The sequence below is a fragment of the Macrosteles quadrilineatus genome, unplaced genomic scaffold, assembly GCF_028750875.1.
Source record: "Macrosteles quadrilineatus isolate MER2022 unplaced genomic scaffold, UCM_ALF_1.0 Scaffold_7__1_contigs__length_78375512, whole genome shotgun sequence".
NCBI lineage: Eukaryota > Metazoa > Arthropoda > Insecta > Hemiptera > Cicadellidae > Macrosteles > Macrosteles quadrilineatus.
The window spans coordinates 18,752,544-18,767,755 of NW_026542600.1; the positions used below are offsets into that span (position 1 = coordinate 18,752,544).

The following is a 15,212-nucleotide window of genomic DNA, read 5'->3' on the forward strand; positions in this document are numbered from 1 at the left end:
GGTAAAATACCTGCATTTATGCGATCTTGTTTGTTAATAATTTATTAAGAAAAGACAAAAACAAATATTTGGAATATCATCCCCTTATTCCCTAGTACTCTATGTTATAACTCTATAGACCTAATTATAAATTTTCAAAACTATATCTTTAAAAATAACACCAGCATACTGCTTCAAATGATGGTATGTTCTGTCAATTTTTACATTGCTCTTTATGAGACTAAAATCCAATATGGCTACCACTGATGAAGGCTCTTAATAAAGATTGTCATTCGTCTTTCTTCTTCACTTGAATATTGAAGTTGAACGCTCTCATCTCTCCAGAGTCAGCAGACAGCCAGACACAGAGGAGCATGGCAAGCGGCAGATGGTAATATTGCTACTAACTTGTCTGTCACCCTCACTCAGTGAAAAAATGAGGATCAGTCTCTGGTCAAGTCTTCCTACCTTTCAGCTAGCGCTGCCGCGTAGTGGCGTATGAAGTAAACAGGGGGAAGTGTTTTCTTTGTTCGCCAGTTTGCAGCGGCCGGCAACCCGCTCCCGCGGCGCGCGTGTCGTGTCCATCAGACAAATAGGACAGCACGGAAAACTCAGCACAGCTGTGTAATAAACTATTGACTTTTGTTTGACTTTAATGCGTTCTGAAATAATTTTATACTTAATCAAAATATTTCAAATGGCTGTTTTGCCGGTCCCAAAATTATTTGTTTAACATTTTTTTTTAGACTAAAACCTTTTTATTTTATAACCCTTAAAATTTTGTTGCCCCTAATATTTGCCGCCCTAGGCGGGTGCCTAGTCCGCCTATTCGGAAATATGTCCCTGCGTCTGAGGATGATTTCACGATCATCAACAAGACTATCGATGTCGCCACAAATCTTGGCTATGATAGTGATGTAAGCTGAAGTTTCAAAGAATCAAGTTATGATGTCGCGAATATGGACAAAGCTAGAGATATCTCCAAGAACTGTGATACCTCAAATGTCGGAAAAATTTTCAAAGTTTCCCTGAACGGTGGAGAATCAATGGGTCAATGAAACCACAAACATTGGCAAAGGTAATAATACAACTACTGATAAAGTAAGGTAAGCTCCGTGAACAATAGAGAAGTTTTCAATACTCTAAAATGTTGGTGCAGCATTAGCATCATCTCTCGGGATCACAGCCATAATACAAACATCTTTTGCGATTGCAGCTGCATAAACATCAACCACAATTGTCATCAATACATTGATATTATTTAAGAAATCCCATTATTTCCAATTACCGCTAATTCAAACAGAGTTTGGTCCCAGTTAGTTCAGAATGGCGGGACTCTACTGTGCTATGGTAAATAGAAGTAATCTCCGTTTATGAGCATTAACATTTGATAAGCAATGTGAGTAATATAAGGTTAAGTTACAAGATATACCTAAACCATTTCCAATCAAAATACTATTTTCAGGTTGTATTGTTAGCTCTTGTTGCCAGCAGTATTGGGTCCAACATTGTTCTTGACGCTTAGTTGGTTAATGTCACAACCCAAAAAAATATCAGTTTTCTACACAAAATGTTTGAATTGATGAACTTGAAAATTATTCTGAGCTGCTGGGCAGAAGCTGCCAAACTGACACACAGAGAAAGCCGGCCAGCGACTGTGAAAGAAAGCGGAGAGACAACTCATGTTGATACGATTCTGCGCTTAACGACAAGATCTGAACAACTGGACAACCAAGCGCAGCAACTTTTACATTTACAACTTTTCAGGAATTATACGTGCAATATTTCTTTTCCTGTGAAACTGGTGGGTAAAATACGTTCAGCATATGGATCAGTAGGTCTCATAGATAAACACAAATATTTCAGTTTCTAAATCTTTGTTATTCCAACAAAACAACAATACCTAATATTAACAAAAACTTAACAATCAAAAGCAAAGAAGTCCATGTAAAGTCATCCTCAAGGAACAGTATTGTCACAGAAAGGATGGTAATGTCTATAATATGTAAATATTACAATACAATACAAATATATTTTGATAAACACCCTTACAAAAATACATTCAGGCTGTACAATTATCCTTAACACACTAACAAATTGAAACCATAGATTTGATTTCAAACATAAAATAACACTGACAACAATAAGAGAGAAGAATAAAAATGGTAAAGAAACGGCAAATATTTTTACTAGTGATGTACCAGGTAAGAAATATTGTAAAATAATGTATACCGGTACCTGTCTTAAACCCCTTTTGAATGAAATGGTGAGCCCTCATAATAAATTTCTTATGGAACATGAAATTTGCTTGGGAAGAATATTTTAATGTCAATGTTACTGGTTAAGGACCATGATAGTAAGTTTATGATGACATGACAACCCTCACTAAGTGATACAATAATTTAATTTAAACTTCTCATTACATTTTAGTTTCTACCTTTGTAACAACAAAGTACAATATCAGTTGCTGGGTACTATATTCTTATATAGTTGTCGATTTAATGGTAATTGCCAGAAACAGAAAATAAAAATGATTATGAAATTAGAAATCTGAGTTTTACTATAGGCTAACATTGACAATCTTATAACAAAATATGGCAGAGAATTCTTGACAAGCCGTAAGAAAACTTTTGAGTACCTGTCCACAGGATCGTAGAAAAACTTCCAAAGAATCCCAAGGATAATGAGAGCTGGGGGGTTAAAAGCCCTTAAAGCTTTAGGGAGGAATGTGATTAGTTAGTGTCAAAAATATTTATTTTTAAGATTTGAATTAGGTAAAGAGATAGAGAAATGTTTCACAATTCTATTATTAAGAGATTTAAAGCAGTCAATATTTTGAAGAGTTGAAAAAATATAGGAAAGGAAAACTGGATAGTATTAATTTAAATACAGCAACAATAATAAATACCCTATAGCAAAAAAACGCAAACAAAAACAGAGAATATAAAGAAAACAGCTCACTCATCTATCAGAATAATTTACACATTAAATACATAACAATACATTATTGTGCTTCAGAGATACATCTAGCCTGGCTTAAAGAGTTAGGCCTTAAAAGTACCTAAGGAGTAATTATTTCAAAACGAAACAAATTAGACTTTACATACAATAACAATACTGAATAAAGATATACAACCGTAATCGACAAATGATAAAACTACAAATCGACATTAAAACTTTGATTCAACAACAATACGATAAACACATCTGATTAAAACTTAACCTCGCCTTCTAGAACTAAAACGTTTGTGTTCCTTGGGCATGACCTATGAACTGACTGTACAAGGTTAGCTATACACGGGAACGTGCCATTGTGCATGATGCTCGGGCACCCCAGCACAACAATAGTATAAGTTTAAAAAAATATGTGAATAACAATATGAAGATGAAACAGTTGGTCAGCAGAAGCAAAGCCGAGTGTGTGTTCGCTGCTGTAAGTTATAAGCCGAGCGCAAAAGCCACAACATACGCTACATTGTATACCCCACACTCATTCTACTCATTTACTCCACATTTTGTACGATCTATTATCTAAAAAAATATACATATTAGTTATTAAACATTGTTTAAACATTTTGTTCAAATTCGACCATTAGATAGTTTGAGCCAAGGATTTGATACATATTTTATTATCGAATAACTTTGATGTAGACTTCTAAAAGTGCTGATATCTTGTGTGACGAAAATCAAAATGTTTTTAATATATCAGAAATTGCAGAAACAAATTTGACACAAGGAAAATGATTTTAACTACTGCTTGCATAGTAGCACTAGTTTTTAAAATAGTTTATGAATAATCAAATTTTGCAATGTTGAAATATTAACAGAACAAGCTTAGTCATTATTACTGTTCAGCAACACACTAACTAAATAGTTTTAATTAGTGATTCAAGTATTGTTGACTTTAATCTTTTCGGATGTGCGTGTTTATTTTATATCAGGTTTACAGATATAGATCAACAATAACAGGTGATTCACACTCATTTTATTATTTAGTAATGTTAAAACAAAATTTGCAAGAAATTTTCCGTGCCTATCTACATTAAGTATTTCTTATGTAAATAAATGTGACCATAATATCTTTTGTTTGTTAGTCTTATATGGCCTATGAAAAGTGAATTTACAATTTTCATACTATATTATAAGCTAAAGTTAATGAATAGTTATATACCATTTTTACTGTATGAGATATTTTATAATTAAGTGGCATGCAAAAAGTTTCATATTATCATATCATTATTTGGGAGTGTGGGATTATTGCTGACTTGCCACTTGTTAAGAACACTTGAATAGAGATAGACATTTAAAAAATACTTTTGCCATAGCAAGCCCTATAACATACGGTAGGGAATTTATCGGTACAGATAAAGTATCAAATCCAAATAACTAAAATACTAAGTAAAAATATGTATATGTAAATATAATTATATACAAGTATATACATCAATACTTGCTTGTTATTTATTTACAGAAAATATACACCAGTGAGGTTGATATGATAACAACGCGAATTACAAAAGAAATTATTGAAGTATCGTTTTATAACAAACTTACACGAAAGAAGACAGACCGGTATCTAGTCTAGAAAATTTCACGATAAAAAAGAACAGCGAACACACATCTCACAAAAATGATATGGGAGCAAGTATCGGTGCCTATATGAACACTGGGCGTAGGATACGACCAAGCTCCGGTGACAGGTTATAGGAGAGCTTGCGCTGAAACATGATCAAAGGCACAGAGTGAGCGAGAGGTAACTCAACACTAGAATAGCACATAAACAGAATTGGATGGACAGAGGGAAACAAAACATGCGTAACTCAACATAAAAAAGAACATAAACAGAATAGGATGGACTGAGGTAAAAATATTTAACAGAACACCAGAATAGCACATAAACAGGAGGGTGAGGTTCATAAGGTCCAAATTTCACAAAGTCCAATGGTTAAAATATTGATAAACAGAGCGTTTCACAAGGTCCAAACTTCACAAGGTCCAACGTTTAAAATATTAATAACAGAACGTTTCACAAGGTCCAAATTTCACAAAGTCCAACGTCAAAATATCAAATAAACAGAGCGTTTCACACGGTCCAACGGTACAGTCTCGGCCAGAAGTCGCTGCAGAGGTTGACGTTGTTCGGTGTTTAGGCACTACACGATCTAGTGTTGTTGCCACGCGTCACAAAACATCATTGTGGGTCCGTAGATACGTTGTAAAGAGTGTAAAATAGTGGTATTCACCCCATCCGCAGCAAACCTGCAGACTCATCGAATTTCCATTTCCCTTATTTGATTTACACTAGAATATCTCCTTAAAATGATCACATTTATTCCCGATTTAAATAGCATTAGTTTAACAGGTACCGTACTTAGGTTTGCTGCAACAGGGAGTAATCAGTAATCAGTAGTTGAGCGCCGGCGGACGGTGCCTGCTATCTGACCGTGGCAACCACTGTAGAGACTTCTGGCCCAGACTGTACCGTTGGACCTTGTGAAATTTGGACCTTGTGAAACGCTCTGTTTATTTGATATGTTAACGTTGGACTTTGTGAAATTTGGACATTATGAAACGGTGATTATTTGAATGTTATAGTTTTGGACTTTATGAAATTTGGATCTTGTGAAATGCTCTGTTTATTTGATTTTTAACATTGGACCTTGTGAAATTTGGACATTGTGAAACGGTGATTATTTGAATGTTATAGTTTTGGACTTTATGAAATTTGGACCTTGTGAAACGCTCTGTTTATTTAATATTTTAACCGTTGGACTTAGTGAAATTTGGGCTTTATGAAACGCTCCCAAACAGGATTGGATGGACAGAGGGAAAAACATGTGTAACTCAACATAAAAATAGCACACAAACAGAATTGGATGGACAAAGGTAAATATGTGTAACTCAACACAAAAATAGCACAATAACAGAATTGGATGGACAGAGGAAAAACTCAACATAAAAATAGCACATAAACAGAATAGGATGGATAGAGGTAAACATGTGTAACTCAACACAAAAATAGCACAATAACATGGAACAGAGAATTGGATTGGAATAGAATTGGATGGACAGAGGAAAAACTCAACATAAAAATAGCACATAAACAGAATAGGATGGATAGAGGTAAACATGTGTAACTCAACACAAAAATAGCACATAAACAGAATAGGATGGACTGAGCTTAACATGTGTAACTCAACACCAGAATAGAATAAACAGAATAGGATGGCCTGAGGTAAAGAATTGGATGGAAAGCTGTGGGTTATATCTTTGAGTCAAGGTAAGTTCTTCCACTCTTATTTAGTTTAGGAGTGCACACTCAGTGGTGTAGTGAAGCAGGAATGCATGGAAACGGAGTTCCCACTCTGGTATTTCCAAAGAACTTATATACAGTATCAATATTTTGATAGGCAACCCATATTTTTTCTACAATAAGGTGTTCCCACAATGTAAGTGTTCCCGCATTGAAAAATTTACAACTACACCACTGTGTGCACACTAAGCTGTTGTGGCAAGTACCAGGTGTTTGTGAAGTTAGGGTCCTTAAAAACATTCTTTAACTGTTCAGAGCAGGCCCTATTCTGTGTTTAAATAGACGTAAAGCTCAAAAAGAATTCTGAACTACAGGGTCAAGAGTGTAGAGAGGGATTTTTCATATGGAACTTGTCACAGTAGTAGTTTCACAATATAACATTGAATTAGCGCTAGTACTGTCCACTGTATCTAACATTTTGGGAAGAAATCATGCTATGCAACTAAGCACTCAGAGTACACAGAAACATGCTAACCAGCTAGTTGGAAGAATAAATGGGGAAGCTCTTAATTCCACGAGAGATTTGAACAAAATTCCTCGATATTAATATCCTCATCAAGAAGAAAACCTTGTTACAAACATGCTCTTATATTTCCTATAAACAAAGCTAGAGAACTTATTTCACAGCCTTTAATCTTGAAAAATCAATAACTGTAGATAAGAAAACCCTTTCAATAATTTCCTGAGCTTCTCGATAAATAATGTAGGCCTATTACAGTCACTAAAGCATTTCAGGGAGTGAGCTAAACAGTAGGGAAACATACATCCATAGGAATTTAATAACTGAAAGCTAGGGTGAAATTAGTACAGGTGTAAGTTTGTTGACCTATAGTCTAACATGACTGAGTTTTATGATAAACTCTTACCCAAAAAGTTGATCCCAATGGATATATGAAAATTCTAGCCAATCATACTCCTTTGACGCATGGCTGCAAAATAAACGATTTCATAAACTAATCATCATTAAAACTACCACTAGATATTGTGGTCAATAGTTCAGTGGATGTAATCGTTTTCAACCCCTGTCATAACAAACCTGCATACTAAACTATTTTGGTCATTGATCAAAGCTTCGAAGAGGTTCATAATAAAAGGAGATTTACAGTCAATGGATAATGTTGACAAATATGTTGTAATTATATGAATAATAACATTTTGTGCATACATTTAAAAAAAATCAAATAGAAGTGGTTCAATAAATACTTATATTTTTTTAGTAAAAGAAAAGAAATTAAAAAATTAAAAAGCAATTTCAAAAATCTTTAAATAGAGCAAAGAAAAGTGCCAAATTCTTTAAAGGTATGTAAAAAAGCAATTTATAGCAACTGTACTGCATTTAGCACTAAGCATTTATTCAATTAGGTAACAAGGTAATCAAAAGGCATAAAATAAGTCAAAACATACTACAACTGACTTTCTATGACAGCTGGTTTGAATTCTATATTTTTTAAATCGTCAAAACCAAAGACAAATAAGTTATGAGAATAGAAGACAATGTATAAATAAACACATAGAATATTCGGAGCTACAAGCTCCGTCTTCAGTAGTGGAGTCTTTCTAAGTACTTCATAAGACTCTACTACTGAATAATTTGATGAATTATGTGTTTATTTGTGCATTTTCATCTATTTTTTTTCAGAAGGGTAATCTTGCTGCTAAACCTATCCAATATAAAATCCTTTATGTTTAATATATTGATTGAAAAACAAAACATCTTAAATGTGCACTAATGAAATCATTTAACTATTTTAGATATCACACATTACGCTACTAACCAAAGCGTTTTATGCTTAAGCAATCACTCACAAAACTGTATAAAATAATTTACCATAGCTAATAGGCAATTATTATATGCGTAAATGATTAGCAAATAGCAGGGTTACCTTTTTGTGGAAGTGTTCGCACAGAGTCGGTTATCGGGGAGCTGCCCAAGTCCTCTAGGAGTTTCCTCGATCGAGTCGGCATATCGGGGAGCAGAGGCATAGCGTGAGGGGTGCTAAAGTCAGTGAGAGGAGAAAAGTCTGTCAAGCGTTCATACACGCCACTAGTATAGTCATCAGTTCGGAATGTTGAGGCGATACGATCCATGGATCTGTCCTCAGGAGTACGTCTGGTGATTCTACCGCGAGAGTCGTAAAGTTCGTCCCCTCTACCCCTTCCGGGCAGCAATAAGTCGTCAATAGATTTAAGAACACTAGATATCGCGTAGCCCCCACCGGAGTGGGTGCCTGGGGTAAAACCTAGTTCGGCACTTTCGCGGAGTCTCGCAAGCCTCAAGAGTTCTTCGTGTAGCCGAGCGTTTTCTTCAATCTGTTGACGACGTCTGGCTATCTCCGCTTTGATCTTAGCCTTCTTCTCTTCACGGGTGAGTTGATCATCGTCCTCATCGCTGCCGTAGGGTGAGGGTTGCCAAGAGCGAGGTTTGTTGCGTAGAGTTTTGTTTACATCTCGTCTGCGCATGTCCAAGCCATCGCTGTAGCGCCGAACATCATACCTGGGAACAAGTAGTAATCATCTGATTACAATAAACTTATGTGATTAAATCATTGCTAGAAGTTTATTAGACGATTGGAGGTAAATGGTTGTATTCTAGGACATTACAAAGTTGATGTTGAATTAAGATAAGTTAGAACAAAAGTTACAGCTGAAATTATTTAGACAAAATTGTCAACACAATTCGACGTGGACTGGGTACAAATATTAACTCTTATATTATTGTTTTTCAACCCTCAAATGAAGTGGAGTGGATAATAAAAATTGTTTGTTCTAAGCAAGACATTTTTTTTTTAGTGTCAATACTAGTAGTACTACTAAAGTCCTCCGAAATGTTTATGGAAAACCCTAAAATGTATATGGATATTCCAGGGATTGTACCCGTCTCTCATGCACTGAAGTTTGGGATGCTAACCACAACGCTATAGACCCCACTTCATGATACATCTTTGTATCTGCTGCAACCAAACCAAACATGGATTTTTAGAAAAAAGATATATACAATCTTTCATTAATTTAATATCTTCAGTAACCATATCCTAAAAATGGGAAATAGGAAACCCAACTCTCCATTGCAGCACAATCCATATGCTCAAATTAAATCTTAATTATTATGAAGATATTGTGAGCACTTGCCTCACCTATTATGGTCGGTGAAGTGTCCGTTGTCGAGTACGCTGTTGATTGCAGTCTCCCGCAGCGCCCCACCAGCAACAGCATACGACGAAGCAAGATAAGATTGCGAAGGGTCCCAGTCTGCCCGCTTACCATCATCTATTGACTCATACTCGTACGATTTATAGGGGGGCCTCAGAGAAGGATGAGTGAATCCTAGATACCCCTGAAATTCAAGAATACATGATATCACTTGTTGACAATGAATAGATTAATAATACAAATGCTAAAATAACTATAGTAACTATAATAATAATTATGAAACTCTGTATGTATGGTTATATTAGATTAGATTTGTGTGATGGCAAAACACCAGAGTGCATATATTAAAGCGAACATGAGAGAAAAACGAGTGTTGAATAGATGTATTGACACCTTTGTTATTAACTAGGACCAGCTGACTCTTCAGTCAGGGCCATTCATTAAAAGCCCAAATGATCAAGGATAGCTAGGTCTAGATGTTCAAAACCTCAAAACGCATCTGACTTTTCTCAGTAGTACCAGGAGACCGAGCTTTACTCGGATTGAATCAAACATTAAATATATAAGTAGTTAGATAAATTAAAGATATTCATAATGTACAGTAATCAATTTGAACACATTTTAGATGATACAAAGAACAAATTTTAATACACCTTTATAAATACATAGATTGCAATAAAAATAAACTGTATCAGCTGTTTTGATTAACTGCAGCTACAAAAACGTATTGACGATAACATGGGCACTTTAAAGGGCTGTAAGGCGGAAACTGGATTTTTCCCAGTGTTGTGACCAAGTCTAATCGATTTCTCGTGGCGAAATACCCCATGATAAACAAACAAATAAAAAATCCTGGGACGAAAATTTAAGTTTGTCCGTACAAGCGCTTGTTTTAGAGTATAGGATAGAAACGGCTATGATTTGATTGTTTGGTACTATATTCACTCAACTACCTAAAATACAAGTTGTAACATATCAGTTTAGAAAAGCAATGGGAAAAATGTTTTAGCAGTTATAACATAAAACTTACACTGTATTTCATGTTGTCATTCTAAAAATAGAATACACTGGATGTTAGTACAAAAATATCATCAGAAAAAATGCTCTATATAATCAATGCGCTTGTTTATTTATTGTAAATGCAGCTCTTAAGTCCATAAACCCATTGTATGCCAGCCTGGGAAAGACAGTAGATTAAGGGCTTAAGGTCCTTTTTGATTGTCAGTTATACTATTAAGCTCAAGGAGAATTCTTCAGTCTGTAGCAGAGTTTGTGAAAGAGGCCAATATATACTAAGCATACAATATCAGTTACCAACCTTATGTAGGCTAAATGAAACTATTTTCCATTTTAAAGCCAGTGTTTCTTAAAGTCTTAAACAAAAGCTAAAACATTATGCTGAAAATCATTAATGTTTTTAGGGCAAATGAAATTAAAGTTTTTTAATTCAAGGTAGCACTAGTTCAGGGATTGTGGAGAAACGCTAAACCGAATTCATCTTGTAACGTGTTGTTATACCAGAAACTTATAGCACTGGCTTATTAAGACTTTAGGGTCCTAACTAGTTCTAAGAAATTTTAAAGTAGGCTATTGATCTTTTATATGGTAGTTTTTACTTACTCTTCCATATTCGTTTTCTAAACTGCCGTCCTCTTTCCCAGGATGAATATCTAAATGAATTTTAGGATCAGATAACTGCCTTCTATGAGTTCGAATTTTTCGTGATCGTCCTAAACCGGAATAGACCATCTTCCTCTGCAATTCTAGCCTGAAAGAAGATTTACATATGATATTCAAGGCAATCAAAGCTTACATTACTTAGTAGGTATGAAATGAAATAATAATTTTATTCACTATTTACAATGACATGAATTTACATGGTAGTTTTCTTCATCTTAAATTTAAATAATAAAAAAACTTCTTAATATCTATGGAACAAAAGCATATATACGAGAGATATTCAGAAAAAGAGAAACGTTTCTGCTTGATGCCGTTGATTACCAATTGTGCACTTTCAAGTTTAGACTTGTTCGTCTCCTGAGTGATTGTCTAGCTGTCACAATGGAAGTGGCGTTACGCTGCCCATTGTTAAATATTCAAGTTGAAAAAATGTTCTGCAACTAAAAATCCCGCTAGTTGCGTTCTGTGACACAGTTTTTATTAGTCAAAAATTAAAAACCCATAGCAATTTATCATCAAGAGTGTGAAGTGTACAGAAAAAACCTGAATATGCTGAATGCACAATTTCTGAACAGAACTTCCATAAGCCTAATGTCATTAGACGGAAACGTTCCTTACTTTCTGAATATCCCTCATTTTCACCAAACTTGTTTAAAAAAGTACCAAAAAAGACATTGCGAAGAAATAGTCTATACAGGCAAAGCCCTGTGTGTAGACATAAGTTGAGGATAAATTTACATGGGAATGACTAAACAAATAATGACTATTACTTGAAACTGTTAAACTATTTAAAATAAAAAGGGTGAACTAATTTTATATTGGAAATATTATGTGCCTATTATTGTAGATGTAAAAGATTGAAGGGGAAGTGGTGGTGCTATGAGTCAGCCAATGAAGGAAGTGTAGTAATAGAGAAGTGAAGTGTTAACTGTCAGGCAGGCTCAGAGAGATAACAGCTTCAGCATCCTCTGAACTCAGTTCAACAAGCCACTCTAAGACGCTTCTTAAAAACAGAGAGAGAAGATGAATTGAACAGGTTATTATTTTGGTATTTCTTGTACATTTTAGGTTATACAATTTTAATACATGTAAGCTGCTTGTTTGGGAAAATGAACTTCCAGTTTGAGGGACCATTCACTGAAAGTTAAAAAAAAAATCATTTATTTAGAATTGGTTATTTTAACGAACACATTTTCAATGGTTTTGTTGGTTTGTGGATGAGTAGTCAATTTGATCTCATTAAAAATGTCTGAACAATTCCAATCCTACGATGAAATTACTATTACATTATAAATGATATTTTCTGATTACATACAAGCCCCCATGTTTATATTTTTTTTCAAGTTAGCTAAACCCTATCCTTTAAAAAAGACAATTATTTTATTACACACTTGGATTTTACTAAAAATATTTAAGTTGCAAATTGTTTCTTGGGGCAATAAGCAAGTTCAAATTACAGTAGAATTCTCATCTATCCGAATTGGTTTCAGAAATAATTTTAAAACCTAGAACTACAGTAATAAGAATCGTTATAAAAAGAAGCATAATCTGAGATCAAGGCTAAAACTTGAACAACTCCCGCGGTCGTGTAGATATTACCATCGTCTCCCGTCAGTCACAGAAACATCATCATTGTCTTCCGTGGTTGAGGCAAAATCTTAAAAATCTCCTATGGTCTTATAGACACCATCATCATCTTCCATGATTGCGGCGAAACATTGAAAATCTTCTGCGGTCAAGTAGACATCATCATCATCTTCTGCGATTGTGACAAAATATTAACATCTTTTGGTGTCTTGTAGACACCATCAATGTCTCCCGTGGTCACGAAAATGTTATCATCATCCTCCGTAAGCGTGAATTTTTCAATCGCACAATCTTCACAGACACGTAAAGATAATAAAATATCCCGAATATCAGTAATAATCCAATCATCCCAATTATGGATAGTCCAAATGTGGTACGGTTGTGAAGATGCAAAAATTGATGGGGCAATATTTATAGGTTCATCCTAAATATGTAATTTTGCAACAAGAGGGTGCAACAAACACCGGGCATAGTGACGTCACTGAGAAGAGGATGACCGTAGTTCTCAGTACGGCACCAAGAGCAATACATGAGGATTACTGGAGAATTGCTCCTGTCAGTCAGTTGTCCATCAGTTGTAGGGTGAAATTACATTACCCCCTACGCAACCATATCTGATAGCCGATTATAAAAACAATTCACAGCACTTCACGAGTGCAGAGCATCACGATGATGAGCTATTTAATTGCCAGTTAGTTTAAGGTTGTTTTATTATTTTTTGTGGATTGCTATAGGTCAGTACTTGATTTGACCATTTCATTGGTGAATCTCTTTTGACTTTCGCTATCCCTTTATATCCCTCCCTCCAAAGGCAGTCCGACACAAATCAGTAAAGTAGTAAGTAGCATCAGCATTTATTTGCAAAAAAAAAATATTAAAAACTGAGAAAAAAAGATTAAGAAGGAGAGGTACTGGAACAATAATCGGATTAGCCTCAAATCGAGCCCTGACCATTTAGTTTAATTACGTTACACTACCAATACCTGTTCTTTTGGTTTCTCAGTACATCTTTAGTCCGATCTAGTAAAAGGCGGTCATCTCTGTCAAAGCTGTTAAGGAGTCTACGATCAGCTGCTGTCAACTTGACGTCATCTCCTAGGCTTCTTGACAGTGGAAGCTGGAAATTACAATCTGTTAGTAGTTGTTACATTGATATATTTCCTGTTGTTTCCAATACAACTGTCATCTGTACAAGTACTTACTTGATGTATGCTTGATGTCTGCTGGGTCAAACAGGGTACTCGAGCTGTGTTTCAATGCCAACGTTTCGGAGATGTCATTTCAAATCCAGCGGTGGAGGCATTACATCACTGGATCTGCGTGCTGATGATGGAGAACTGCAAAGTCTCCGAAACGTTCGCATCATAACACACCTCGATGACATAGTTTGACCCAGCAGACATCCAGCAAATACCTTGTGGGAAGGACTGGAAGTCAACTCTCTTCTTTGAAATAATCAATTTTATAAATGAGATGGTTTTATATACATATTGTTATAAAGTTAAAAAATGAGATTCAGCTTGCGTTGACCTGGGAACATGCGTTGTGAAGTCATGGGTTAAGAGTTCTTAACCTCTTAAAAGTTGATCTTAATTTTTTTGGCATCAAAACTATTTAACTTAAACTTTGTCTCTATCCTCATTTAAAACTGTTGTGCTTTAAAACTCAGAGGAATTTCATCTGTTGTAAAATTATAATGTGGCTCAAAAAGTTTTCAAGGATATGTCAAATTATAGTTTTTTTTATGGTATTAGGGTAAACCGTGACTAAAAAATGGAATTTGTCATTCTAACATCATTGGGGCTTAAATAGGAGAAAAATAAGTTTGAATTGATCAAGGTAGATTAAAAACTAGGTTTAGAAGAATACTCTTTGTACAGCAATAGTTAGGGATTGGTACAAGGAATTAATGAATACTGAAGTCCACAGTATGAAAAAGATTATTTGATCCATGAATGAGTGAGAAAGTATTAAAGTTCAACAGATATCTATAAATAAAATGATATATTTACCTGCATTAAGTAATTATTTGTTACTGTTGCCCACACAAGTTTTGGTTCTAAGATAGAACCCCTTACAAGGAGTTAAATCAATTGCTTAGTTTGAAAAATAAAATTCACTATCAGTAGAGTTTGATAACATGACCACATGAAAAACTAAATCAATACACAAAAACAAAAGAGAAACATACATACAATTATAACAATATGTATATATTTTGTTTGTTTATGTGTGATGCTTTTGTTTTTGTGTAAAGGAATTTAACTGACGACCTTCATATGAAGCAATTGATTTGTCTTCTTGTGAGTATTAACAAGAACTATAGTAGTTGTCATCACAGTAACAGAAGATTACTTATTGACATATTTAAACCATTTTATGTATAACACAGTAATCTGGGGGCTAAAATAAAATACATTAAACAAGTTAAGTGAACCCTATTAGAGATTAACAAGACAGCCAGAGAAGCTTAAAAGACAATTTGAATATGCATATGTACAGG

General features: G+C 34.7%; 1 protein-coding gene across 1 annotated transcript in view; it reads right to left on the reverse strand.

Annotated features, from left to right (window-relative positions):
* Positions 1-1,839: 1,839 nt before the first annotated feature.
* Positions 1,840-15,212, reverse strand: part of LOC128998848 (uncharacterized) — a 42,800-nt gene continuing 29,427 nt past the window's right edge. Inside the window, exons 8-12 of the mRNA XM_054425204.1 lie at positions 13,693-13,826; positions 11,063-11,210; positions 9,427-9,626; positions 8,176-8,786; positions 1,840-4,697 (exon numbers count right to left, since the gene is read on the reverse strand). Coding sequence (XP_054281179.1) covers positions 4,681-4,697; positions 8,176-8,786; positions 9,427-9,626; positions 11,063-11,210; positions 13,693-13,826 — 1,110 coding nt within the window. The 3' untranslated portion in view covers positions 1,840-4,680. The remainder of the gene's footprint in view (positions 4,698-8,175; positions 8,787-9,426; positions 9,627-11,062; positions 11,211-13,692; positions 13,827-15,212) is intronic.